This window comes from Dermacentor andersoni, chromosome 5, assembly GCF_023375885.2.
Source record: "Dermacentor andersoni chromosome 5, qqDerAnde1_hic_scaffold, whole genome shotgun sequence".
In the NCBI taxonomy this organism is placed as follows: domain Eukaryota; kingdom Metazoa; phylum Arthropoda; class Arachnida; order Ixodida; family Ixodidae; genus Dermacentor; species Dermacentor andersoni.
In genome coordinates this window covers 61,384,897-61,412,164 of record NC_092818.1, presented here as the reverse complement: position 1 = coordinate 61,412,164, position 27,268 = coordinate 61,384,897, and the positions used below count along the sequence as shown (strand labels likewise).

The 27,268-nt window shown below is 42.6% G+C and overlaps 3 protein-coding genes across 3 annotated transcripts in view; 2 read left to right on the top strand and 1 right to left on the bottom strand.

Annotated features, from left to right (window-relative positions):
* Positions 1 to 76: 76 nt before the first annotated feature.
* On the bottom strand, positions 77 to 3,488 carry LOC126530718 (testis-expressed protein 9). Its single transcript, XM_050177996.3, has 4 exons — positions 3,090 to 3,488; positions 2,542 to 2,620; positions 2,282 to 2,398; positions 77 to 1,765 (listed from the first exon to the last, which is right to left on the bottom strand). Exons 2-4 carry the CDS (start codon positions 2,617 to 2,619, stop codon positions 1,676 to 1,678), a joined length of 285 nt encoding a protein of 94 aa, XP_050033953.1. The 5' UTR covers position 2,620; positions 3,090 to 3,488; the 3' UTR covers positions 77 to 1,675.
* A 228-nt stretch (positions 3,489 to 3,716) lies between these two features.
* Positions 3,717 to 24,923, top strand: LOC129380136 (DNA-binding protein RFX7). The gene is made up of 6 exons (XM_055070465.1): positions 3,717 to 4,122; positions 5,270 to 5,303; positions 16,950 to 17,041; positions 18,010 to 18,141; positions 22,180 to 22,300; positions 24,885 to 24,923. The coding sequence occupies exons 1-6, from the start codon at positions 3,857 to 3,859 to the stop codon at positions 24,921 to 24,923; spliced, it is 684 nt and encodes a 227-aa protein (XP_054926440.1). The 5' UTR covers positions 3,717 to 3,856.
* Positions 23,333 to 27,268, top strand: part of LOC126530706 (uncharacterized) — a 26,183-nt gene continuing 22,247 nt past the window's right edge. Inside the window, exon 1 of the mRNA XM_050177972.2 lies at positions 23,333 to 25,135. Coding sequence (XP_050033929.2) covers positions 25,082 to 25,135 — 54 coding nt within the window. The 5' untranslated portion in view covers positions 23,333 to 25,081. The remainder of the gene's footprint in view (positions 25,136 to 27,268) is intronic.

Sequence of the window (27,268 nt, the reverse complement as noted above, 5' to 3'; positions counted from 1 at the left end):
ACTTTTATTGCTCGGACAGCTGTTATTGCCAGAGAGCTCTTCCCATTTTTGTTTTTTCAGAAATGTCTTTCCCAACTCCATGGTGGCTTAGTGACTATGATGTTCCGTTGCCAAGTTTTAGTTCATTCTTTGTTTAATTTCATTACAGGGTCAATTGCCATCAATGGCAGTCGCCTTTGAATGAGGGCAGAACGCAAAAATGTTTGTGTGCTTATATTTAGCTGCATGTTAAAGAACCTCTGGCTCCTGAAATTAATCCAGAGCCAACCCACTACGCCTGTTTGCTGCTTTGAGAGATTAAAAGAACACTAAAGCAAAACATTGTCCAGCTAGATTGATACATTATTCATCTGAAAGTCGATCATCATTTTCTGTGCGCCAATATATCACTTTGTTGCATAGAAAATTGCCCCAGCAGGTCCCATTTCTGCTCCTGAATTTGAACTGCCCGCGCCAGAGCAGACGAGTTGACATAATCTCCACATGACCTCCCTCTCTGCCACTCTGTGAATCAATCGGTGCTGCCGTCACATTTGAATTACCATATAGTTCACAGCAGACAGCACCATTCTGACTTTTCTATATTTGTCATTTCCTCACTGACAAAAGCTCTCTTCTCGCTACGAATTCTGAATTTGTTATTACGGACACCTCATCTTTTCAATTCAGCTTGGCTTAATATTTTTTTTTAGTGTCCCTTTAAACCTTTTTCTATTCCTCCTTTCCCTTACACCCTGTGTAGGGTAGCAAACTGGATGCCCGTCTAGTTCATTGGTTCACCTCCCTACCTTTCTCTCTCAACACTTTAGTTTTTTATTTTGTGTTCTCCCTTCATAGGTGCTAAGCTATGCCAAGCAAGAATCTAAACCCTGCTCTTGTGACTGCATGAAAGTTGCCTACCGTTATATTAGCACACATTGACCTGCGTATATTAATTGGGCCTGCCAAGCGAAAACGTGAAAATGTGTGCAGGGACGAGAGAAGTTATTTATTGCAATTGTTTTGCATGCTCGTTGCAAATTAAACAGGTGTGTCTCTGCTTAGAATTTCAGCTTTGTGAAATCTATAAAACCATGGATTATATGAATTTGAAATCTTCTAGCAGTCTGCATGCTTTTCTTTGTCCTGGCGGATAAATTCTCAGTGCTAAAGTTCGAAGTAAGAACATTAAGCATAACTATCAGGGGTGCACCATCAGCAAATGTAATCTGTTTTGACCATAGTAATGTCTGTAAACTTTTTCGGAACATTTGCTATACCAGTGTGGAATTTGTGTGCGTGTCACAAAAAGTTTTAACAGGTCTAAAGTGCATGAACGAGCCTTTGTATAATCACATGATCACAATCTTCTAACTTGTGGTATCAAACTTCCATCCATGGAGCTTTCTTTCCAAATGAGTGGACCATACATTGATAGGTTGGCAGGAGCCAGGCCTCAGCTAAGGGCTTGCATTTTTCTCGCACTTGCATGTGCTGGCCTAATTCACAAGCAATTAGACGAGGTTAACAGCAGCATACATGAAAATATTGGCATCAAAGCGGCATGCAGTATTTTTGCTACCTGTCTGCAATACATGTAATCTACTGCAAATACTTGGTCCCTGGTCTGCATGCCTGTTGCACAGGTACACATGATGACATGAATCTGCCAGTATACAGTGTAGACTCCTATGTTCTAGAGATTTTGGTCCTTCTTGTCCATCCCGAAAAGGTGTATCAATTCTTCTTCCGTGAATTGGATGATTCTAGTAGACTCCAAGTGTATCTGGAGAAAAAAAAAGCAAGGGCAGTGGAAATTAGTCACATGGTTTGCACTGCAGTTTCGATTCCTTGAAACATGGCAACCAATTCCGAGGGGGTTGGCCACACGACAACACCACACAGTAGGTCAACACAGCTGGGCAACATGGTTCAGCATTATAAATATGCAAGTGCACCTAACAGATATGGACAATCGAAAGAACGAGGCACGTAGTATATACTTTCAGCTGGTTTATTTGAAATCCTTTTGTCAAAGATGCATGCACACACATGTGGCACTCAATCATATATTGTGCAATACACACATGGCAACCAAAAAGCAGTTTCTTTTCCATCACTTTTTTGATGCAACACGAGTACAGCGCACATGTTCAAGTGTCACATGTTTATGCATACGTTCTCGACGACAGGGTTTCAAGTAAACCAGTTAAAAGCATGTATATGCGTTTTGTCTCGTCTATTGTTTAAGTCTATAAATCGAATTTACGTGTCCGTGACACAATATGCAAAGCTTGTGTACCTTCTGCTTCTTCAATATGTCAATCAACTTCATTTGTTTCTTGATGAGCGCCAGCAGATCAGCCTTCTGCTTTTCTAGTTGCTGGTTCTTCTCCAAAAGCACAGCCATAGTCTTGTCCTGCATGTAATTTACAGATTCAGTACCTCAGTGTCGTCCTTGGCATAGACTGTACGAGTTGTCCCGGTACATTTTTGTCGGTCAGCAGTACTCGAGCACGTCGACCCTGACGAAAAGCCCGACAAGCTGCGGCGCGCGATTACCTCGCCGCCGTGTTTCTGCGATGAGTAGTCCTTCGACGACTTCTCAATCTCCGGAAGCCTGTCGCTGGTGTCTCCCATACTGCGGCAGCGAGCACCGAAAGATAAAAGGCCATTGAAACTTAAGACACGACGCAGCGCTTCCTTTCCAAATGATAATGCAGGAGAGATGCAAAAATGCGCGCGACATTTTGCCGGACAATTGTGCTGGTCTGTTAGCAGAAAGCACAGGTACCAGGCGGCGTCAAATAAAACGATTGATGCAACAGCAAGCGAAAGAAAATGCTCGGCGAGCTTTATTTAGCGAACAGAAAAAGAAATCGGCCCGTGTGCTGCCAACATGCGTGGAGCTGTGCTTTTCTTTTTTTCTTTTAACAGCAGCTGGGCAGAATGGCGCGCCGATTGCACACAGTAGCAATGTAGCTAGAGCCACAGCAGAACGGCTAACCAACCGAAAAGCCATGCTAATAAAGGGCGAACGCAATGTCTCAGCGAAAGTTCATTCTCCACAACGTCACAAAATTTCTAAGCGATTTGCAGCTAACACTGACATTCCAATGAGTGAAAAGATACGCTTGCAGAACAATACGAGCACGCCGATACAGCACGCTCTTCGCCACCAACAAGCCAGTGAATGCTGCGGACCAGCTGCGGACGCGGCGCGGCTGCGCCCTCTGGAATCTATGCAACACTAATAAAACTATTTTGTATCTGTGCGCGCGCATGTGAAGCAACTCGTTATATTAAAGGTAACAAGTCAATCCTAAATACGACGCTTGAAACTTCCGCAGTCTGCATCGTCCCGTCATTTGGCATATGCATAGAAAAGTAATGCATAATTTTATTGAAGGCGCAGTACCAAGGTGAAAGGAGAAGCTTTAATTATTGTATTTTGCGACGACAGTCCGCGCTTGCTGCGCAGCCGCAGTACAATCGATTGTTTAATGCAAGCACACACACAAATGCCTGTAGCGAAATACAAAGACGAATGCAAAAAGCGAAAGTGTTCTAGTGCGCATGCGCGTTATCGACCGGCTTGCAAGAAAACCTGGTCTGAATATGATGCGACAAAAAATTAGTCAACTTAATGAGGCATCGTCATTGTACCGTAATAATGTATTCGGCCATCATAATTATTTAGACATTTGCTCGAAAAATTTCAGCCCTATAGACGACGACGGAAACTTAGACGAGTAGGTTTGGTGACATCTTTTACGGCGTCCTCTAACAACTCGTCCAGCTGATTCCCGTGCCAAAATGGTAATCGTTTTAAATAAGTGTGTCCTCTGCTTTAAACTTGTGAATCTTAACTTAAATTATGGATCCTACGAAAACGAAGACGTTGAAGAAAGAAAAAGCGTCGGTCAAATCGGAAGTCGGCTGTTGTGTGAAAGACGAGCCCCCTGAAGTGGAAGCTGCGGACTGTGCTATTGACGTTAGTAGTCGTTTGACTAACGGGATTGATTTTAAAGAAAATGTGCCAGAAACTGAGAACATGGGCATGTTTTCTGGACCGCTGGAAACCGAAGCAACGAAGCCGGTCAGGAACAACTGGATGAAGACCCACATCGAGCAGTCAATCAGGTGATGGCAGCTTCTCGCGAGCCTCCCGATGCTTAGATCGAAACCGTAAACAATGACATCTTATTTCTTGCAGCGTGGCATCGTAAGTCATAGGTGAATAACGGTGCCTTTGCATTTGCCGAGATCGTGGGAGTCGTACACGCGTGCCGCTCATCAGGCGTCGTGAGCGATCTCGTCGCTATTATGCGCGAGCGTGCTTGCATGGCTTCGCCCGCGCCGCGGTGCAAGCGCGGTTTTCGCAAATTCCTACCTACCTGCTACGCCAAGAATCTAGCGGAGGGCAATCTGCATCGCCGTCCGTTAATTTGTGACAGCTGTTGCCGCTGACACATCAGCTTTCTTAAAAGCCCCTGTCGATGCTTTGTTTGTGAACGGCACGGAAAGGGAGAAAAAAAAAAAGAAAGAAAGAAACGAAGCTTCATTGTATATGTGTTTCGGAGACGGTGGTTTTAACCTGCGCGAAAGCCGGTTCATTCCTTTCGATACTTCGCTGCATCACGGCATACCAGAAGTGCGTTTTTCGACGCTTTCACGCGACTTGTATGAAGTTGCCAGCGGTCAGCTGCAAGACGTCGCGCGGCGTCTTGCTCCTGAAGCGCGCCGCGAGCTATACGTGGTTAATTACGGCAGCCCCAGCTCCCTTGTTCGCGCGGCTGTGTAACTACCGCCCGCTGTCGGCAGGCCGTCCGCCGCGGCACGTATGCTGCGAAAATGCTTGTGTAGAGGCCACGGCGATCGAAATGTAGCATTCTTTTATTTTTATTTTTTTCCATCCCTACCGAAGCTTTGTCGATTGCTGTCAACGCGTGCGCGGTTTTAAGTTGAGTCCCATATATGTCATAAGAAAAATATATGAAGCGTTGTAAAGGTTTCAAAGCTAACACACAAAAGAAAATCGCATGCTCTTTCTTTCTCTTTTCAGATCAGTCTTCTGTAAGTACAGTGACTGAAGTTTGACCTATAAGTGCTTAAATTTGCATTGAAAGAACCATTGTTATGGCCTTCACCTGAGTCATCTAGTGAAATGCTTGTTGTAATAACTAATATTTTGGGAAGAGAGCATTTATTTCTTTGCTTGGTGGTTCATATGTGTGGTACAGTATCTAGCTTGCTCTTTTTAATTAATTATTTACTTCTATTTTTGCAGTGAGGAAGCAAGGAAAAAGGTAGCAACTCTCATCGTAAGTTCAAGCACATCTTTCTGCATTTTATCAGTGCTTACAAATTGACATCATTTGTGCTCTGAGGAAAGTTTAAACAGTGTGGCTGACTTTCATTAATTGCAATGAGCTTTATCGAAGTAAAAAAAAAAAACATCTTCCAAAGCCATTGACACCTTTCTTGAGGCTTTCGAACATGATCAGATTAACCAACGTTGAATCAACAGAAGTCTTGTCTTGCACCCTAACCATAGCGAGAGACAACAGAGTTCCTAATTATAGACTCATTGTGCTCTTTGCATTTCTACAAAGCACATTGTACCGTTACATTGTGGTTGCAACAGCCGTGAAGTGGGTATGTTAGAGCCATTGTTCTAAGTGTGCGATATTGTAAGGAAACACAAATGTGTGAATGAATTCAAAAATGTACTACTATGTGAAGCCACTTTGCAATAAACCTACTACTTTCTGATCTACTAAGGCAATAGACGCCCCCTGTAGTAGTGCTTCCCTGGTATACATGCTTCTACTGCCTTATCTGTGACAGTTTATATAAGAGTCGCTAGGCAGTCACCTGAACACATAGATAAACTTTTGACTAAGTTACAATAAAAATGTTCTTTATGGCATCATGTACTGCATTCGTGACATGGGACCAAGCACTAAAAGCTGTCAGCAATGACAGCTTGCACTCTAAATCAAAGTTTTATCTTTTCTTCTTTTTTTTTTTGTGTGGTGTGTGTGGAAGAATCAGATTTTTATTGTGTAGACATAGCGAGGTAGTCTGAAATTAATGATGTAAGTAATGAAATGCTGTTTTTCAACAAGGTTGTGCTGAAGTAATGATGATATATTTAGGAGCTTGTGCTTAGACAAGAGATTCCATTTGTTTCTGTCCGTAGTTAATGGCTCTGATTATTAAAAATAGGGGATGTTGGGAGAAAGGGATCAGAAATATGCAATATTGTTTGTAGTCCTTTGTCTCGTGTGTCGTCTCTTGGTTATACCCAGTTGTGCTTGAAACATTACAATATGAATAAGGGATTAGAGACACAATTACCTTGCGTTCTTTTTTTGGGGGGGGGGGAAGGGGGGGCAGGCTAGAATTTCTAGCTGGGATAGGTACATCAGGAAATGGGCTTTATCACCAATAGTATCATTATTTGGCTGACTTCCTCCACTAAACCTTGACAAGTGAATATTTTCACTCTGCTTTGGGTCCTCCATTTCCAATGACAAGAGGTGTTGCTGGAACTGACCATAACGCAAGCTTTAAATGACGACTGACTGACGAAACATTTTTGCAATTTGTGTGTATTGCATTTGTTGTGTGTCTCTCTCTGTGCCACCAAATGTTTGGAACCAGCTGTTACAGAACATAATTTACAAAAGTGTAACTAGTGCGGTGTTGTTAGGGGCAGGTGTACGTAACTATAATGTACGTAACGTACACTATAGTCTAGTGTACGTGTAACTATTTTATTCGCATGGCAAGATTTACAGAAAATCGAGAACACAGGTGAGAATCCCAGAGTTGTAGCAACAGAAAATCGAACATTTTATTCCATTAGCAGAAACTATGTTGAATCGACACATGCCAAGTGACAAAAATGCTAGGAAAGGATGCAGACGACAAGTGGACACTTGTCGTCTGCATCCTTTCCGTGTGTTAGTGTTGCTCAGTAGGGTGATTCCAATTAACTCGCACGACCACTGTCTTAGCTTTTCTAGCAGAAACTAATGTACACCAACACATTGGTAACATTGAATAAGAAAGAACTGCGCCAGATCCGAACTTTCATTGATCACCCAATACAAAGGGGAAAGCTGCATATAACATCATCATATATATAACCCACATGAGGACATGTTTAAATAAATTGTAAAGAAAATGCAACCAAAACACAGCAAGGAACACAATAAAAATACTTTAGTGATCAAATACTGTAGACATAACAGGAAAGAAAGGGAGAAAAAGGGGGGAAAGAAAGAATGTGTTTTTTCTTAACCAACAAGCACTTGGTAGAATATATACTATTGTAGTTGTATCAAATCTTGTGATGCATAAACTATCATACCTTTTAATTAAAATGTGTTTTGTTGTGTAATCAGCAGGTTTGTGTTAATAATGTAGCTTTTATATTGGGGAATGGGTATGCAACATAAGGTTGTGGAGCTCACAAAAAACATCAAATGGTATAACTGATTTAAAGAAAAAGAGTCTTTATTAAGGCTTCTCTACTTTTTTTTTTCATTCTCATAAAAAGTTAAAACATTTGGGGTGTAATTTTACTGTACAAGAATAATTGCCATCAATCCTTGTGCAAATGTCTGTACTGTACGTACCCTTTACATTTCCTGTCTGGAAATGCCAGGCACAACAGGTGTCCCATAGCAGGGACACAGTGTCAAAGAAAGTAACTGCACACAAGATTAATTGCGATTATTTTGATGTGTCATTATTTCAAAAAAAAAAAGGGGGGTGCACATAATTTGTAAGCCACAAAAAGAAAAAGTTATTTGTGTGTGTGTGTGTGTGTGTTTTTTTTTTTTTTTTTTTTGGCTGCTACTTGAATGTGCTGCTCATGGCAAAACCAGCTATTAGAGCACTCTGTCAGACCATGGACATATTGTAGTATACAGGATACAGGGTTACTGCAAATGTTTGTGGGAGCGACCCAAGGAGGTTATGTATCAAATGGCAGTCCCAGCTGCTGCCTACGGGAGCAAGTGAAGCTGGCAGAGGCCATGTTGCTAGAGGCAAAAGAGTGCAGCTCCAGCTTAGGCGGCCGCGATATGCGCGCATCACTCCCTATGCTTACAGTTCCGCAACGTAAAATAAAAAGGAAACCCCTTTAGAAAGTATATCAGGTCGCACTTGCATGTCGCTGTTTGGCGACAAAAAAATATTCCTGCATCAATTTATTGCCGCAGGCCTTCAGGAAAGCTATCGGCGGGACGCTTCGCCAGTCGCACTTCCCCGCTTGGTTACATCGGGAACAGTCTCTCCATACAAACTAAATTTGTGTGATTTGACTACATAGTGAACATTCATCACTGTTTACCTACTAATTGGCATGAAAGATACGGTAGGCACCGCTGTGTGTGATGTGTCGAATGAACAGTCTTTGAAGTCGCTTGGTGCTTCACCGCGCAATCTTTAGCAATAATTTGAGTGCGAACATTAATGTTTCTGTGTGCATGTGTTTTCTTCCTCTGGAAAACCACCTTATAGGGACACTAAAAAAAAAAAGCTAAGTTGAGCTGTAGTGAGAAATTACATGTCTACAATACCAGAAAAGCCACTCTTGCCATTAGAGGAAGCGTGGTAAGCCAAAAAAGACACAAAAACAAAATGCATGTGGTGCCAATGCCTTAAAGTTCCCATCCAGCTCACCATGATGTCATGATGGCATCTGCTTGTTTATCTCCTAGTTTAACTGCAAAAATGGACTGCATTGAATTCTAAACTAGTCAATGAGAGGCGCATTGTGTATCTTATTCTGTGCATCCTGTCTACAGTCATAGACTGAACTCTGACACTGTTCCTTAATTTTTACGGCACCAAAACAGCCCGAATGAAGTGTAACAAGATACTTGGAAATGCATTACGTCACACTGACGTACCGTTGCTGAAATGCAAATACGGAATTGAATTCAAACTCTGATCTTCATTCTCTTTTCTAGTAATCAGCCTCCTGATGCAATATTAATAAAGTTTTGAAGGACTACTTTATCAGCCTAGATTTATCTAGCATTTCTCCTTAGTTTATGTTTAAAACCCTTGCAATAAGGTTGCAGGAGAGCATTAATAAGTTATTTTTGATAAGACTACAGTCGAGGCAGGCTTTACTAGAGACACCTACACCCACATCCACCAGCTCCCTTCCCCTCGCACCTAAAATAAATCAAAGTACTTAGTTGGGGAAATGCACACTGCAGCTGGCTTTGGCGCTCCATTTGAGTTTGCTTGGAAAGTAAACACAGTGAAAAAGGAATCGAGGCCATCAAAACAGAACCTTGGTGCAGTTGTTAAGTTGACAGCAGGGAAAGGCCAACTGCAAGCAAGGCCACAGCAATGTGAGAATTTCATTCCAGTGCTAGTTCCTTTTGCATTTCGTCAATGGTCTGAGTGGAGGTTCGTCTACACCATCACCGGGATCATCCAGTTGTGCATGGGGGGGTGATGAGAAAGGAACAGAACCAGCTGAAAGAAATCCTTGCCTTATAGGCCAACCCCAATTTCACTTTGGCTAAATTGTTCGTAAGTCAGTAGTGCATATCCTCGAAACAACCTTGGCAAAGCTGCAGCACGCTTGTTATAGCTCATTTTTTTATTATAATTATTATTAACAGCCTCACATAAGCGATGGAAGTTTTATCAAATTGTGGCCACAAATAAAAAAAGAAAATTTAAGTGGGGTGTCCCCCCTTAAACAGCACCTTAGCAGACAGTGTGGGCACCTGGTGGTTAACAAACATACGGCATGGATTCCAGAACACGGCCTCTGAGATTTTAAACGTGTCAGAGGTGTTGCTCAATATCAGAGGCCATGTTCAGATGCTGCACTAGTTATCAACTTTCCAAGTTGTGGCGTCATTTCTGATGAGTGGTAATGGTGGTGTTCCCCCCTCCCCCGGGTATGAAAAATATATATCTTTGTGAGCCATTTATGATGCATACACTCATAATTAAAATGTTAAATTTTGTGCGGAGGCTGCTGTATGTATAGGATATGTCTAACTAGGCTTCTTTTGTGGCCCAAAATTTTATTGCAGTTGACTTTCAACAGCAGAAGCTGTTTATACTCTTCGCTTTTGCAGCAATCTCTTTTCCGAGTTTGTTGCTGTGATTTGTAACAGGGATTGCCTTGTTGCTGTGGCAACCTTATGCATAACTCAAAACCAGGCACATCACATTTTAGTGAAATTTTTACAAAAATAGAAAACAGTGCCTTTCTCTCATAACACAGACTGCTTAAAGTACACTAAAGGCAAATACTAAGTCAAGCTAAAGTGACAGATTAGTCCTCGAGAATCTCTAAGGCGTCAATATTACTGTGAACAGAGCCTTAAATAATCGAGAAATCTAGGTAAATGCAGGACATGATTAGAGACTCCCCCGGGACATTCAAGCACTTGCCCGATGACGAAAGCACTCCTCAGTTGAATTCTGTCACTAGTACCCAACTACTCGTTGCAAAAAGCATCCTGGTGTTGTATTTTAAGATGAAATAAAATACTACTTGTTCAGTTCCATTTCATGTTCAAAAAAAAGAACTCATTGCAATTACCATTGACGAAGTCACGGGTAGTTGAAAGGTTTTGTTTTCACTAGACTCTGCGCCGCCCACGCCTTCGCGTTTCAGTACTTTCCTGAACGCGTAGTACTGCGTTGGTTTTGCTGGCTCGTGAAATGTGCAAACTGCGAGTAGCAGAGAATTCAGCTTCCATGTGATGTCACGGGATGCCCGACCGATCTACGCCACTTGACCAAAAAGCAGCTGCCGCGGCGAATCCACCAACCCTGTCTTGGCACGGGGCCGCCACCTGTCGGGCGCCATTTTACTCACCGACGGCAGTAAAGGACGGTGAGGGTGTATGCAACGTCACCACTCCCTTGATTGGGTGGTGGGAAATTTGAGTTTCGAAAAAGGTATTCGAACCCTTCAGCTATGATTTCCTTGTAAACTAATACCCCTGTCAAGTGGGCAAGTTAAATGCACTTATGGGCAGTGCACTTCGAGACCTTGAGTGACGCTTTAGGCTACGTGGTGCTAAATGGGAAAACGGAGCGCACTCGCACTAAAAAAAAATGTTGACAGACTAAAATCGTGTTTTTTGAAGACGTAGATTACAATAACAAGAACCTTCTAAAAAACAATTGCTTTAGTTGTATTATAAATAAAAAACCGCTTAATCCATATTTACTCAACAAAAAATGAAAATATTTTCATCATATGAATGTTGCAAGTCAAGGCCAGCCAAGACGAATGCCTAGCCAATCTAGAACAACATAATGGCATGCGATGAGGCAGCATTTGATCCTGCTAGAACAGAATATCAGTGAGTTCTGCTCTGATTATTTTGTTAAAAGCTGTTCAACAGCTAGAATGAACTTCTGTGCCCTTTTTCTATGCATTATATGTTGTATCATTCAAACCGCTGGCGGTGAGGTTACGCACTCGAACAGCAAAGTGCGTTCTATAAACGCACTCCGACCGGAGTGCACTCTTCTGCGAGTACACTCCACTTGCGACGTTTAGATTTGGGAAAGTGCAGTTAAAACCAAGTGCACTCTACGTAAGTGCACTTAACTTGCCCGCTTGACAGGGGTATAAGTCTTTTCTTGGCACGAAACAAGCGTTCCTGGAATGGTATTTAAACAGTCCACGTCGACTTAGTATTTACCTTTAGGGTCCCTTTAAGGCAACCCTTCTGGTACACTTTGTGTCATAAAACATAAGTTGTCCTTTAAAAGTCACGAAATAATTACATTGCAGTTAGTGTAATTGAATTGTACACTATCAGAATTTCACATATCATATGTGCTTTTCTGGTGTTTGCAGCATATCTGTTCTAATTACTGACATTTGAAAATGAGAAAATGGTTGTTTATCATATTTTATTTAGACACGTTGTTGAATCATTCCATAGTGCATTTTTATGGATCTGCAGAAATATTTGCTCAGTATTTGTAGATATTGAATGTTGTCTTGCTGGAATCATTGCAAGCATAAATTGGCAACACTAATCCTGAATAATTAAAAAGAAATTAATGGTTGATAATTAACAAATGAAAAGGCAAGCCTGGAACCTGCCTACAGAGTACAGGTTCAAGTAACAATATCTTTGCCTTATAATAATTTCATTCCTTTATGTTTGGCTTCGCTTGCCATGATGAGTTATTAGTTGAGTAGGCTTGTTTTAAACAGCTGCTGTCAAAGTAATCAGTTCTCAGAGTTAAGGCCACGCCAGGTCTTGTGATGAACTTTCCTTAGAAAGGTCGTCATCATCTCGTGTTATGTTTGCATTGTGAAATCCAGAGAATCAAAGCAGAAAAATCGTCCTTTTGCTGCTCCTTGCAAACTTGATATTCTCTTTCATTAAGCACCCATGTAAACAGGTGCTATGGTGTTCTACAGCTGAGTACAAAGTTGGGGGGCTTGAATCCTGGCTGGGGCACCGGTCGCATTGCAAGAGGAGAGAAATGTAAAAACACTTATGTACATAGATGTAGGTGCACTTAAAGAGCCTTAGTTGGTCAAAATTCATCCAGAGCCCTTCACAGCGGTATCCTTTAGGATGCGAAACTACAAGAACCAATCAATAATACCAGCAAATAACTTGTTCATGTCTTTAAGGTACACCGAGATTTTATCTAAGCTGTGAATTGTAACCCAGTAGATATTTTTGTTCTTTGGCTCCCTTTGGCTGCCTTACTTTATTATTTTCTGTAACCCTGTTACTTTTATGTGTTTGTGTGTTTGAGAGAGAGTGATTGTATACTGCCCTTTGGTGCTTTACAAATTTCATTTATGGCAATACCAAGCAAAAAACATTTATATTCTGCTTGGACAGACCAGTGGCGTTATCTCTTGAAGTATCAGCAAAACATGACACATACTGTTTTGAAGACAGTCTCTTCTTATCCTAGTTCAAATGGATTTGGTATATCTGGGATCTGGGCATCTTGTAGCCACTAATGGTCAGTGGTCGGTTAGGTTACTTGTAGATGTTGTATGAACATGACAATAGTATTAAATGATACCTCGTCATGCCCAGAATACGTGCAACAGTAAGCAACTAAAGATATAATGAATAACAAGTTTAAGTAGTCGTAAATGGGGTGGGATGGGAGTCTGCGTCGCTGTCACCCTCTGCCATGTGGCCACCAAGTGTCATTTAACTGAACTGCTGTGGTGTGCCAGAGTTAAATAGGGTGCCTCGCTGCATGCATGCCACTACGCACTACAGGAAGGATGGCACATACATCGAGGCACCCTAGAGCTCGGGAGGAAGGAGTCTGAGTGCAAAATGCACACTGTCATCTTTGAGTTCACGCGAGTGCGAAAGTGGCCTCACTGATTTCTACTTAGTGGCTGGCCTTGACAAAGCTTGACAATTTATACTCTCAACATAATGCAGATGCATGTCACGCACGGTGCAGTTCTGCCTTGCCGGCTAAAGGTAGATGCTCATACAGTCTAGTGTCTCTGCCACAGTCAGCGTGACTAGCAGTGGCCGGCATGGGAATAGAACATGTTCCATCTCACGCTGATGAAGCTGCTAGGCCAGAGTGCATCGCGCACTAGCTTGACTGGCCGGCAGCATGCTGACTTACAGCTTGGGTGCAATGAAGAGATCATGCCGAGTTTGCTCCTTTGACAAACGAAACAGCGCTCACTCACCGCGCACCTGTGCGCATGCGCTGGGGACGCAACTGATCCCACGCCGTTGTAGGCCATGTTCAGCATGTCAAGCTATACAGGGGTAAATCTTTGCCGATTCTGGGATCGCTGGCATGATGTATCGACTTCACTGGCTGCTGCCCGGCATGCTAAGAACGCCAGACTATATATTGCCCTGAGGGATTTGTAACGGCAAGATGCTGCATTGTTGAAAGACAGCTGTCGATCCTGAAGAGAGGAAACGCAAGCATGCCGAGGCTGCGTGCATTCGACGAGCCAATGAGAGTGCCGATGTGCATAAAACACATGCAAGCCACACCAAGATGGCTGTAGGACACGAGGCCTGTCTCGCCCAAATGTGTGTTTCACATCATGCTTGCTAGAATCTGCTGGATATCAACCAGCATTTGGGGGCTCTTATGAAAGAGAGTCGCCCAACACAGATGCGTGGCTGCCAAGACTTCTGAAGAGCACAGCAAGCGTCTCCGATGTTGCAGGATGGCAAAGGAGACCCAATGGGCATCACCCTAATTGCGCGTAAAATACGATACAATTAAGATACAAACTAAGTGAATATAATAACCATGAAAAAAAGGCAGTATAGAGGCATAGTATCAATGATTACTCATTGAATCATTTGAACAACCATGTACATTGACGCTTGGTTGACACTTCCCTTTTTTTTTCCCCTAGCAATGATGAACAGCAACACAGTCGCATTGCAGCAAAATCAATGTCGTTTTGTCTGTAATTGTCACAGATTACATGTACGTTGTGGATTACTGTTAAAGTGAATGCCAAATAAATAATTATTCAGGGCTGATTGAAGCTCAGTTTTAACACAATAACGTTAGCTATAATATTTCGCCAATGATGGGGCAGTATTCTTGGGCAATCACTTTGGAGATACTTATTTCACTTTCACAAGGTTTGGCACTGGACATGTCTGCATACACAGCCAACAGCATTTCTGGCACTTTGCCAAGCTTGCTATCTTTGCAGTTCCAAGAGCGTTGTTGGTCATATACTTGTATGCGTCCAGTGCCTAGGCCGGTATAATGTAGAACTATTTTAATTTGTTTTTTCTCCAAATCAGCCACTGGCCCTCTGTAATAGGTAAAAATGTTTCGGGCTCTGCCCATATGGGCAATGCACCTGCCTATACAGGTTGAACTTAAACCATTCTGACCTATCACGGACGGCTAATAGCCAATCTGGAATAAAAACAGATTGAAATGGTCGTACGTTATACCGGCCCTGGGGCCCTATAACGTAAAGCTATACCAAGATGATTTTATTCCAATCTCCTGACGTCAAATTTGCGTAACCGCCAACGCAAGCATCGGGCGGTCACCTGCAGGTTTGTCTTAACAGACCAATCAAACGCTCTCCTCGTTCATAGGAGGTCACTTTTGCTTGTTTCAAAAACGAATAACATTGCCTACGCTGAGCAGCTTGTCTTATCTAATTGGCTGACAAGAGGCAGGGAGCACACTCAAGTGGAGAGGGATTTGATGGGGCCGAGCCGCTGCACTGAAAATCGATAACCGGACGAAGAGGGTGGTGCCGGAGTCTGCGGTTAATCCACTTTTCATTATTAACTCGCTGTGGTTGGTCGGAAAATCGCGGCAACGTGCAACGGAAGCTTAAGAATGATGCTAAAATGGATCCTCAGCAAAGAAGAGTTGGCAGAACGAGGTCGTAAACATGCCAAAAGTGCTCGAAAATGTTACGGTGCCAAGCAGAAGGTTTTATTATATATAAATAAACCCATGTTTTCCTGTAGGTGTGAGTAGCCAGTGCCTGGGCGATTGGCGGCAGTCATCTTTTATTCCTTTTGGAACGGGGCAGCCTGCCGCTATTCCGAAGAAAACTCGGTTTTGTTCGGCATATTAATGCATCTGTAACGCGTACATGTCACTTTGACGTGGTGAGCTTTTGTGGTTTTGTGACGTCGCGTGACAGGCAGGTGAAGTGGGTGCAGCCCAAAAGCCTTTGACCAATAGCCGAGGGCTAATGGCGAAAAGGCATCGATTCAGAAATAACTATTTCGCTTTCGTTCGGTCAAATCATGCATAATCAGTGTGCACACGTCATATCAGATGGGGAGCTATCGCTGTTTTCGTGATGTCCTGTGACAGCGAGGCGGAGTGGGGGTGGTCCAAAAAAGTTCTTAACCAATCGCAAGAATTGGAATAGAAAAGTTTGGAATAGTTTTACGTTATAGCGCCCCTGTTCTCACAAAATCTTGAGAAAGTGAAACTGTATCCAAAAGTAATCACCATAGAATACCGCCCCAAGTTCACCTAATGTGTCACATCCAGCACTTTGTTTTCTGTGAAGCTGATGGTTCATTCAAGTTATTGTACTCCAGATTTATTCTCTACGAAACAGGCTAGTACTTAATGCACACAGAAGTAATGTGCCACACCTGTATGTGAAATTTAAGCGTGAGAAAGCCAGTAGTTTAGCTGGGAGCATACCTGGTAAATCTTATGAATTTATCGTAAAATGCTGAATTTTCAGAGCTTGTTTATGGTTTCCATAAGGGCACCAATAATTTCATGGCTTCTGGCTTGTTCAGAGCCAAACTGGTTCAAAAGAATACTAATACACTCACCACCCAATTTTTCACTCGCTTAATTTTTAAAAATTTACTCACATCAACACCACCTGTTCTACAGAAGCATTCCGACCAACACCACATAAGTACTGACGTAATAGTTCTGCAGAAACTCGCAAGGTGGAGAGAAGTAATTAATGAAGGGAAAATGAGACATCCACCTAAATGTAGCTAAGTGCTACAAAGGAAACCCATACTGGTTCCTCGAAAAGAAAGCTTCGCAGTTGAAGAAAAATTCGTCCTGGTTCGGGACTCGAACCCGGGACCACCGCCTTTCCGGGGCAGCCGCTCTACCATCTGAGCTAACCAGGTGGCCACCTGCTAGCCGCCTGCCATCTGCTAGCCACCTGGTTTGAGAAGTAAAGCAGTTTTTAGTATCTTCCCCCTGATTTTAAGGTATTCTTGCTTCAACTGCAGTGTCTTTAAAATCTTCAGGTTGGCAGGTCTGTAGGAGATTTATGTATACCTAGTATTCTCATTTACACATTATTCTGTGCGCTTGGAGGGCATTGGCCACTGTAGCCATATGTGGGCACATACTATGCATGGCGCAATGTAATTGTGTGCCTTGTGCTCAGGTAATCCCTTGTGTGGTAAAATGATTATCTCTCTCTCCTCTGTCTGTGTCCGCAGGAGGATGTCGGTCAGCTTACGGACATTGAGAAGCTATATCTGTACCTCCAGCTTCCTACTGGGACTCCCGTCGATGCAGATCCTCTTAAGCAGTGAGTTCCTGTTGGCCAAGTGGAGTTACCATTACGAGTGACAGATGTACTCATCGGACGACAAAATTTAATTCAATAAAGGACAGTGGACGAGAAGAAACAGGACAAACTTCACATTACGGTTTTTGATCATCCTGCACGAATTGAACGCACCGCCAGTTGAACTTTGTGCTCTGTCCTGTCCGGCTCTTCTCACCCATTGTCCTTTAATTCGTCATTAACTATGATACCTGTCTTCATGAAGGGCTTGCAGTGTTACTCAAAAAAACAAAAATCCATGGTATTTTCTTTTTTATTAATCTCATCTTACTGTTTGTATTTATACCGTCTTTATCCAGTCCCCATTTTGTACTGTTCTTGAGGCATGTTCCCGCACCAGCTAGTCCATCTTTAAACTGTATCAGTTGCTTAATCTTAGTTACTAATTAAGCTTAAGCAATTCGTTGCTTACCTGCTTGTTCATCTTTTAAATATCTATTTCTTAATGCAGGTCTTACATTATTTTTGAGTGGGAATAAAATTTTCTGAGATGGCCAAACTTTGCACACAAGCCTACCATGTCCTACCAGGTCGTGATCTTACAACAAAAAAGGTGCATTAGTTACCTGGCTGACATAGCTACCAGTGCAGATAGAGGCACTGTAAATGGCTAGGGCCTGCAACGACACTAGGACCACTTCAGAAACGAAACCACCTTTATGTTTATGACAACGCAATAGAAGACAAAAAAAAAGTGCAACTGAGATGTCAGGCATTGTAAAAAGGAAATATGGGTATTGAGTGTTATTCAGTAGGTGGAAGGGGGGGGGGGGGGAGAAAAGCTAATGTCAGGACAACTGGCCGTCCCCGGCTTCGTCAACTCAAGGCTCGGGACATTTACTCAAAAGTTGGGACTGACCTGCTAAATTTGGGACCGGTGGCAACCCCGACTAAGAGTCATGTCGTGATGCATGTTGCACGCTGTGTAGGAAAAGTTCGGGCAATCCGCTGGGCAAGAAGGCAGACGCGGAAGTGGCGCAGACTTACACCTGGATTCAGAGCCACCTCGAGGAAGACCCCGAGACATCATTGCCAAAACAGGAGGTTTACGAGGAGTACAGGTGAGCACAAGGTCACTGGTTTGGTTCCCGGCCACAGTGGTCGTCATTCTGACAGGGGCACTATGCAAGAACGCTTGCTTACAAGCATTGGATGCACATTAAAGATCCCCAGATAGCCAAAATGAATCTGGAGCCCTCCCCTCCCCCCTTTTTTTTACTACAGTTTCTCTCCTAGATCCTGCATTGCTTTTGATTAACAGCACTCGAACAAGGAATGTAGCGGGAAACAACATTTCGACAGGGGGCTTGTCTTTTCAGGGCAGCAACGTAGACAAGTCCCCTTGTCAAAACATGTTCGGCCACTATTATTTCTTCAAGCCTTCATCTTCCTGTGAACTTCTGTCTTGTTCGAACTCCATTGGTCAATCAATCAATCAGTACGACTCACAGATATAAACCAACACATTTGATGTTTGCATTCTGAATTTTATTAATGTGCTCTTTCTTTTAATGTGTTTCTGGATTATGTGTTTCTGAATTTTCTGGATTATTCAGAAGCATTCAGTGGAGTGCCACATTCAAAATGCAAATAATAGGAACACCACAGATTATAAATTGGGCTCATTCTCCATGTTACTGGTGACAAACACTATGTATCTAAGTAGCTGGGCCATGATCTAGATGTTTAGACATTCTGAGGCGACTATGGAATTGGCATTTTTTTATGAGTGACCTTATAAAAGTTATAAAATCATCTGTATGCATGAAATCATTCATAGATGATTGCATAATTTATAGCTTTCTTAACGTCTAGATTAGTTTTTCTTCTTTTTTTTTAATAAAGCTGAATGGGCTGGTGGCGTGGCCCACTATATAGGAGCATAGTTATAAACCTTGATAAAATAGTACAACCATATGCTGTACTACAAAAAATGTGTAAAATACATAATACTATAATATAGTGGAATCTGGAACACCAGATTACAAATATATAGTGAGTTGTAAGTACATCAGGAAATAATGTTGACATCATTCATGGATGTTCTGCTCTTCCTAAAACATATTTTAGGCAACACCACATCTTCACTACAGCTGGTAGTGTATAAAACTTACATTAAATGTTTCCTTGAATTTTCTAAAATCATTTGAGACCCCCACAGGTTAACATGTATAGAAAGACAAAAAAAAATTAAATGATTAGCTGCTGCTTACATCTAAAATTGCTTTAAACCATGTAATTCATCAGTAATGCTGCAATATGCTAACTTGGAACACAGAATAAAACTTGCATGATTCAAAATTTTTTGCGAGGTTTTTTGTGACGACATAGTTAAAAATGTCTACAGCTTCTCACCATAAACATTGCCATTGCATAAAATTAGTATTTGCACCAAAATTTTTAAGTGTATTCATTTTTTTCTGAGGGCAATTAACTGGAATGCACTGCCTGAAAGTGCTCATATGTTGTTATCCCCAGTTTAGTGTAGGTCTATCGACCTGGAAAGCATATTTAGCGCCAGCAAACAAGGACAGAAGGGAGACGACACCACAATGCGCCTGTGTATGGGTCCTGCCGGGTTCTTGCAAAGCACAAAGATAAAGATGTGCGAGAGATTATTGAGGCTCAGTCAATCTGTCGGAATAGTGATACGTGTGTTAGTGCCCCTTCAGTTTACTTGTTAGGTAAGGAGACGGCTTTTTGGATGGTTAAAATTTGGATGAGGTGGCGCCGCTGTGCAAGGGTTAAATAGGAGGGTGTTTCCTGATAGCGTATTATAGTGTCGTCTCCCTTCTGTCCTTGTTCGCTGACGCTAAATATGCTTTCCAAGTCAGTTTACGAACACGCCCAACAAATGGCAATGCTGAAATCTATCGACCTGTTTTGCATTTCTTTATGTGTTGTCTTCTGACTGATGTATTTTAATTCATTCCACCCTCTGATCTTTTGTAACAATGTGGTGATCCATTTCCTTTTGTTTATGGCCGCATGCGATCATCGCCCTATTCTGTCTGGAGACTTGTCTTCAGTTTTGTAAAGCCAAAATAAGTACTTCAGGCTGCTTTCACAGTCTGGCACTGGTTTAAAAAAAGTTTCACAGCAACTGTTGAAGTGCATGCATTCTTCACTTTCTGTCAGCGGCCGAGAGCAACTGACTCCCTTAGCAACCATTGATATTTGCTTCTCGAGGTGGTGTTGTGGTTCAAGGTGGCGTATGGACCAGGAATGCATCAAGCCCATCTATGAGTACATCTGGTAGTAGGAATGAAGAGAAATGGGTTTATTTTACATTATCTACGCTGGCTCCAGATACGGAAGCCCACTCAATGCAGGAGCATATTAAACGTCTTGTGTTCACATCAGGACACGTCAGCACCACCTCACTGCACCAAAAGTCTCCGCTTCAATGCAGTCGTCTTCTTCCCTAGGCGACTAGACTGCGGAATCTGATGACTGTATTATAGCCAACCACAATCGTCAAATCAGTCGCAATATCCTGCCCATGATACCGCACCATTCCGCCAAACTCCACCTTCCATGTTGTACCTTCACCCCCGCATATTTAGCAATATGGGAATCCGAGGTCAAAGCAAGCCGTTCCCACGGTAACATTTGACATTCACCCTTTTCATCAATTAGTTCAGGTTGTCAGGTGACCCGTCAACAGTCGGCGTCAACGCTGCGTTGACTTCTGGATAGGCACTGATGAATTGGGGGTTGCCTCGTGGTAAACATCTAAGGAATGTTCATCGCTGTATTGGGACATAACAGTGGTCAACGAAGCCTAGAATGGAATGTGACTTATGCCACACATTTTTCAGTGCAGCTAGAGCTTTAGGGTCTCTTCTAGGTTCATTAATGCGATTAGTATTCTTGGGGAACATCACCCAGTTTGCTTTATGTCTGTCTGTCCATGCCTGACCGTTTTCCCGCCAACTTGGGTCACTGGGTAGTCCATGGTCTAATAGGTAAGGCATCAGGCTGCTGGGCTGAGGGAGCCGGGTTCAAAACCGACTGTCGGACCAACTTGGGTCACGGCGTATGTGCCACTGGGTACGTGTCGCTCTTCAGTGAACTTCTTTGGCGCCAACTTGTATCACTGTTGTTTTCATCCGGAAGCAGCAGTGGGAAGCTCGCAGAGGAAGAAAATGGCTGTCGACGTTAGTGCGATTAGCATTACACGTCATCACATCCACCTGTTGTGCCCCAGAAGTAATCTATGAGGTTCTGCTCAGCTGTGCTAAGTGTACATTGGCCAAATTGGCCACTGCCACAAGCAGCAGTGGGAGCTCAAAGAGGAAGAAGACTTCGTTTGGCTGTGTACGCACCTTATATGTGACCCGTTTTGGCGGTAGCAATACAGCTTGCCACTACATTACTTCAATGCTAATCGCAGTAACGTTGACATTCATTGTGAGATGGGTTGTGCCAGAAATTTGTCCTTCCTGCATGATCTTATGTTGTCAAAGCATGGATTGTCTGGCACATCTTTATGCACCCTGTCAAATTTAAACATGGTTTAAGGACATTTCACCTGCTATCATGGGCATGAAAATAAGCTATGATTGCTTTCTGAGAAGTAACAGATGACATCTGGGGAGGTATTCTGTAGGAGTCCACCTACTGGGCATGTCCATTTCTTTTGCTGTTGAACTTGTGATTGGCTGGACTGCGCTGCGCGTCCACAGCAGACAGGCATCACAGCCAATCAACACTTCAGCAGCAGACGAAATGGACATGTCCACTAGGTGGACTCTTACAGAATACCTCCCCTGCTGTATGGGGCACATGTGAGTTGTTTGACAACTTACCATTGCAAAGAAGCTATCTAAAGATTAAACTTCTTCTCACCTTCGCTCTGCTGCTTCACCATGACTTGTAGGGTTTCGTAAACATGTGATGTCATAAACAGTTGTATTTAATTAATGTATGTCATCGTCATTAACGTATGTCATTGTCAATGACGATGTCATTCATGAACAGTGGGCAGCTGTATCTCTTTTTGACTTTTGTGCATCTTGAGTTTTAATTTACATGTCAGGACATCTCTGCGGAATTCCGATTCACCTGTTTTTACCATATTTGATTTTGACACGCAGGAGTTTCTTTGAGAAGAACAAGATTGAGCCACTCTGTGCGGCTGACTTTGGCAAGGTGATGAAACACGTGTTTCCGTCGGTGAGACCACGCAGGCTCGGCACGAGGGGCAACTCTCGGCAAGTACTTTCACTGCACATTTTACTGATCACGTGGAAATGCTCCCCGCTAGTATGTAATGCATCTTTACATTTTTTCCATGCTATTGTTGGCGTTCTACTGTGACCTTGCTCCCCAACCCCCCTTTTCCCTTGTTCCTCGCGGGAAGACAACACTCAAGCCCCCATGCTTCTCGGCTCCACTTCACATGCTTTCACTCGCACCCAAAGCACACAGTGTGGGGGACACAGTAGGATCTTATTGGTACTTTGTCCAAATCATGATGCCACTCCGTTTTCATGCTTGATCGCGCAGCATGCAATTTGAGAGGTGCATTCACAAGCAGCTGCTTGTAATTAAGCCACGTAGACATCTGCATCTGTGGAAGTTTCCATTGTCTCGGCATTCCTTCGTAGCAGCTGTGAAATTTCGTTATATATTGAAATCCTGTATAAACACATTTCGTTATATTGAGGTGCTATACATGTTGTTCTATGGACAAGAAGTTACAAAAAGTTGAATACATTGTTACATCAAGAATTTCGTTATATTGGAGTTCATTATATCAGAGTTCGTTATATCGAGGTTTAACTGTATTTCACCTTGCAGGTTTCTGCAAAATTTATTTGAGCAATATGCTGTGATTTTTCATGGCATTGGAACTTGGACTTGTTTACTCGATTTTTGGCCACTTGGCTAGTGAGTGAGTGGAAGCACTTATCACTATCATGCCTCGTCACTAGACATGTTGCATTATAAAAATAGGCTTGCAACCTCACATCTTGACTCCGAGCTTAAAGGCACTTGGCTGTCTAAGGGATGCCACTTTAGCAAGCTGTGTATGAGGGCCTCCACACAAAAACTTTGCCGTTGGTCTCTATAATGTGTTTCGTTTCAGGAATCCATCTCGTTTTGTGAAACTCTGGTATAGTGTGGGGTTCCTGAAGGATTTTTCTTGGTCCCTTCTTTATTCCTCCTCTACATAAATGACGTAGTGAATATTCCAGATACCCCTTCAATTTCATTATATACCGATGATAGGTCAGTGTTTTTTTTTTTGTTGTAATCTTGAAAAAGTTTTCATGCGTGAAGTTGAACGACTGGATCATTTGGACCATTGGCTACAAGTGAACAAACCAACTAAATATTGACAAAACCAAATATCTTACTTTTAAATTGAAAAATAAATTCTTGCCAGGAAACCTGAAGTAAACAGGTCTTGCAAAATGCAACATCAACAAAATTTTTAGGAATTTAGTTTCGTGAAAACTTAACCTGGTTCGTTCATATTAAAGTTACTTGCAAAGATCTTTGAAAAGCGACTGAGATAATGGACATGATCCATCTTATATCTTACATCTTATATCCATCCATATCTTATATACTCTCCTTCACTCTTGCTTACACAGTTGGTTACTTATGTGGGGAACCACTTCTAAAACTAATCTTGCACTAGTACTGGTAAGGCTCCAGAAAAGAGCCACACGGTCCATTTGTAACTTTCCATTCCTTGAGCATGCAGCACCATACTTTGTCAAATTTGGCATAGAAGTTCACTTCCAGTACAGGCTTGCTGTTAAAGCTTTTCAACTAAGACTGATGAGCCGCCAACACTTCGACACCACTTAATATCCCAAAGAAACCGCCTATAGTCTGAGGCGAAGTAAAATTGTCACCCCGCCGCGCACATACGAACTACAGTACTCAGATATTAGCGTTGCAAATTTCTTCTTTATTAAACAAAACCTATTTAATACTTCATGATTTAGCCTCTGATTTGTCTCCTTCTGCCTTTAAAAGAGTACTAATGGTGCATTTGGTTGAATGTCTTAAGTATGCCCGAGGTACAATTACGATTGTTTATCGTACATTTATTTTTCCTTTTTTATTTATGCTTGTCATTGGTGCAACATTTGAAATCTATGTGAAGCAGTATTTGCACTTGTATATTATTATTTTTTCTTTTTTTCCCCCCTTTTCAATTGTATTGTACCTTGCTGTTGTCCGCTACATTCCCCCTAAAGGTGTTCTGCATCTCATTGCATTCCGCATCTGTTTAAGGGCGCTGCGGCCCAGTCAGGCAGACTGTTGCCTTTGGCCACATTCCCCGAGACTGCTGTATATTATCCGTACTGTGCGTCTCAAAATGCTTAGTGAATAAATAAATAAAAAGGCTATGGTGGCACCTAAGGGCAATTCTTATGACGTGTAAATGCAAGAACATTACTTGTCACTGAGCTTGTCGCTGAGTTACGTCGCCGAGTTTAGTGCTGCTGCGAGTTGTTTGCGAGTCTAACGTTGCTACTCGTGAGGTCCCAACAACGCAAGACAACAGACCGGCCATATTTGCAACCTCTCAGCCGAGTTTTATCAGTGGAGCTCTTTTTTTTTTTTTCCAGACAGACCCCAACTGCTTGCACAGCCTCGTAGATATTCACCACTGTCGCCTGTTGAAACGGTGGCGCAGTGAAATAGTGACGCAGTGATAAGTCCGCTCGGTTGCGGAGCGGTAGCAGTGGCGGTGGGGCATAGAATTGAATCCTCACCGTGCCCACTTTTTGTTGTTAGGTGAAGATGGCCTAATTTGTGTGGTGTTTTTCTGTCACAGCTTTCTGATGACAGCGGGGTCAAACAAGGAGCCGAGTAATGCTCTCGCATTAATGCCAAAAGTCTGGCGGAAAATCTGCTTCAGTTGAAACACTAATAGGCATCACGAGTAGGTTTGCATGATGAATTTGTATTCAACATCTCAACGTTTTCTGTCTCTGCAGGTACTGTTACAGTGGGCTTCGAAAGAAGTGTGAAATGAAATCGCCTACGCTGCCAGACCTGTCAGCAAGCGAGGACTCGCTGACCAAGGCAAGTAGTACTAACGTCTTATTTAACAGTACAGGTTGATACAAAAATAACAGAACTAAAATTTCGATAATTTAAAATGTAATAAACAGCAGCACAGTGCAGTTTTCACAGAATACTCAGAAAGATATGAGATGTTATTTTCTATATTTTATTAAGCAAGATATATTGCCGGAGTGACAACATTTGTCGCCAGCAGGTAGCGCTACGTGCCATTTTACCAACTACTAAAACAACTGATGTGCCACCAGCTAGTGGAAAATTCAGCTCTTCTGGCAATAAAATGATGCTACTGTCTATACATTAATAATAATTGCATTTCTGCTGCTTCTGTTGGATCACCATGAAGTTATTTGCTTGCGTTTAATTAAGGGCTTTAAAACAAATTAAAATAGAACATTGTTATATTAAAGTGCACGTTCATAGACTATTTGGTGTGTTGCTGTAAAAGAGGTCAGCGACCCACTTTGAATGGACAGGACAACAAAGGCACACCTACAACATGCAGAAGCATTGACTTCGAACCATTTACAGTAGAACCTCGTTGATGCGATCCTGTTTCCCGGCGCCAACGTTCGCAATAAAGAACAGAAAAAAAATTGTCCAATACAGTTGCGCTTTTTTTTTTTTTTCCGTTTGATACGTTCTCTGAAAACACAATCTTTTGGCACCAGCGTTCAGTACGTCGCCGAACTGCGATCGTAGATACGTTTTCCAGCCACTAGATCCCGTGTAAACAAGAAAAGGCTAGAGGCAGGTGCGCTTGAGAACAGTAGCCGCCCATCTCAGCAGCTTCCCCACAGAACTCACCCACCCGTGTCACGGGAAATCACCAGAATGCATTGAGTTTCCTATTCCGGTACCGTCAAGCTTCCTCGTGGGTCATCGTATGCCGCATTCACAGCTGTCACTGCCAACCCTACAGCGATGAGCATTTTCACATATCAGTGTCACAGCGTGCATGGCATAGTGCCATTGGAAGTGTACTGCATGCTTGTAATATGATATAACCCAAACGCATTGCCATTTCCTGTTTGCTGCAGGCGGCACGAAGTGGGCGTCATGTTTCATATTCCAGCATCACCCACCAGCTCGATTTCATTTCGGTTGCCTTCGGCCGTCTTAAAACACCATGCAGTAGAAAAAGACAACACGCATCTCGGGTCGCTGGGGCCCCACCAGCTCCATGCGCATCAGTGTCTCTCATACTGCAGCGATTCGACTCATACCAAGTGGGCACATCAAAAGCTCCCGCAAGAATGCCCCCATTTGGAAAAGCTGATGACCCAGGCCAAACTCGAGGAGCGCAAATATAAGCTTGCCAAAGCCTCGAAAATGACAATGCGCATCTCAGGTCGCTCGTGCCCCGCCAACTCGACATAAGTGGGTGTCTCGTGCTGCAGCGATTCGAACAATGCTTCACATTCCATAGATGTCAACTACAATTGAATCTGCCAATTTTTTTTTTGACTTCATATCACACATCTTCCCAGTTAGTTAGCTTTTCTCAGTATTTTGTTTTGTTTCAAAACATATGAACAAAGTCCTACTGTATTTCGGAAACTTCAAGCCAAATTTATTAATATGCTGACAAATGTGAAAAAGTCAAAGTTGCAGCTACAGATGGTCATCTAGAGATTTCACTTCCACTTGAACGATACGTACACTTGAAGCACTATCGCATGGCAGCACCAGTTTTCATGATGTGGGCTGCCTCAGCTAACGATGCATGAGGCAGCCCACATCTGGACGGCTGCTTATCTGATGCTCCTGTTGATAAGTTGTTTTTCTGTACAATAAGGCATGGCTGAAACTCTGTATTACTGTAACTCTTACAGGGATTTTGAAAAGAGCAACATTATGTCTATTTAGGCTGGTAAGGTTGTGTTTCAAAAGTGCATTTCAAAAGTGTGAAAAGTGTATTTCAAAAGTGTGTTTATGTATAACGCTGAGTAATGTTGGAAAATGCTTGGCTTGGCAGTTACTCTCATTAACTGATCTTTGTCTGCAACTGATACGAAATGTTTCCCCCATCGCTACAATAGCCCCAGGGGGCTGCAGTATGATACATAAATGCATACATACCTAAACAAAAAAAAATGAATTCTTGTCTAGTAATTTTAGTAGGAAATGCTA

Coding starts and splice junctions, on each gene's coding strand:
- LOC126530718 (XM_050177996.3), bottom strand. CDS start 2,619: ATGGGAGACACCAGCGACAGGCTTCCGGAGATTGAGAAGTCGTCGAAG. Junction 2,399..2,541: donor CGCAGAAACACGGCGGCGAG/GTAATCGCGCGC, acceptor AATTACATGCAG/GACAAGACTATGGCTGTGCT. Junction 1,766..2,281: donor ACATATTGAAGAAGCAGAAG/GTACACAAGCTT, acceptor TTTTTTCTCCAG/ATACACTTGGAGTCTACTAG.
- LOC129380136 (XM_055070465.1), top strand. CDS start 3,857: ATGGATCCTACGAAAACGAAGACGTTGAAGAAAGAAAAAGCGTCGGTC. Junction 5,304..16,949: donor AAAAGGTAGCAACTCTCATC/GTAAGTTCAAGC, acceptor CTGTGTCCGCAG/GAGGATGTCGGTCAGCTTAC. Junction 17,042..18,009: donor GATGCAGATCCTCTTAAGCA/GTGAGTTCCTGT, acceptor CACGCTGTGTAG/GAAAAGTTCGGGCAATCCGC.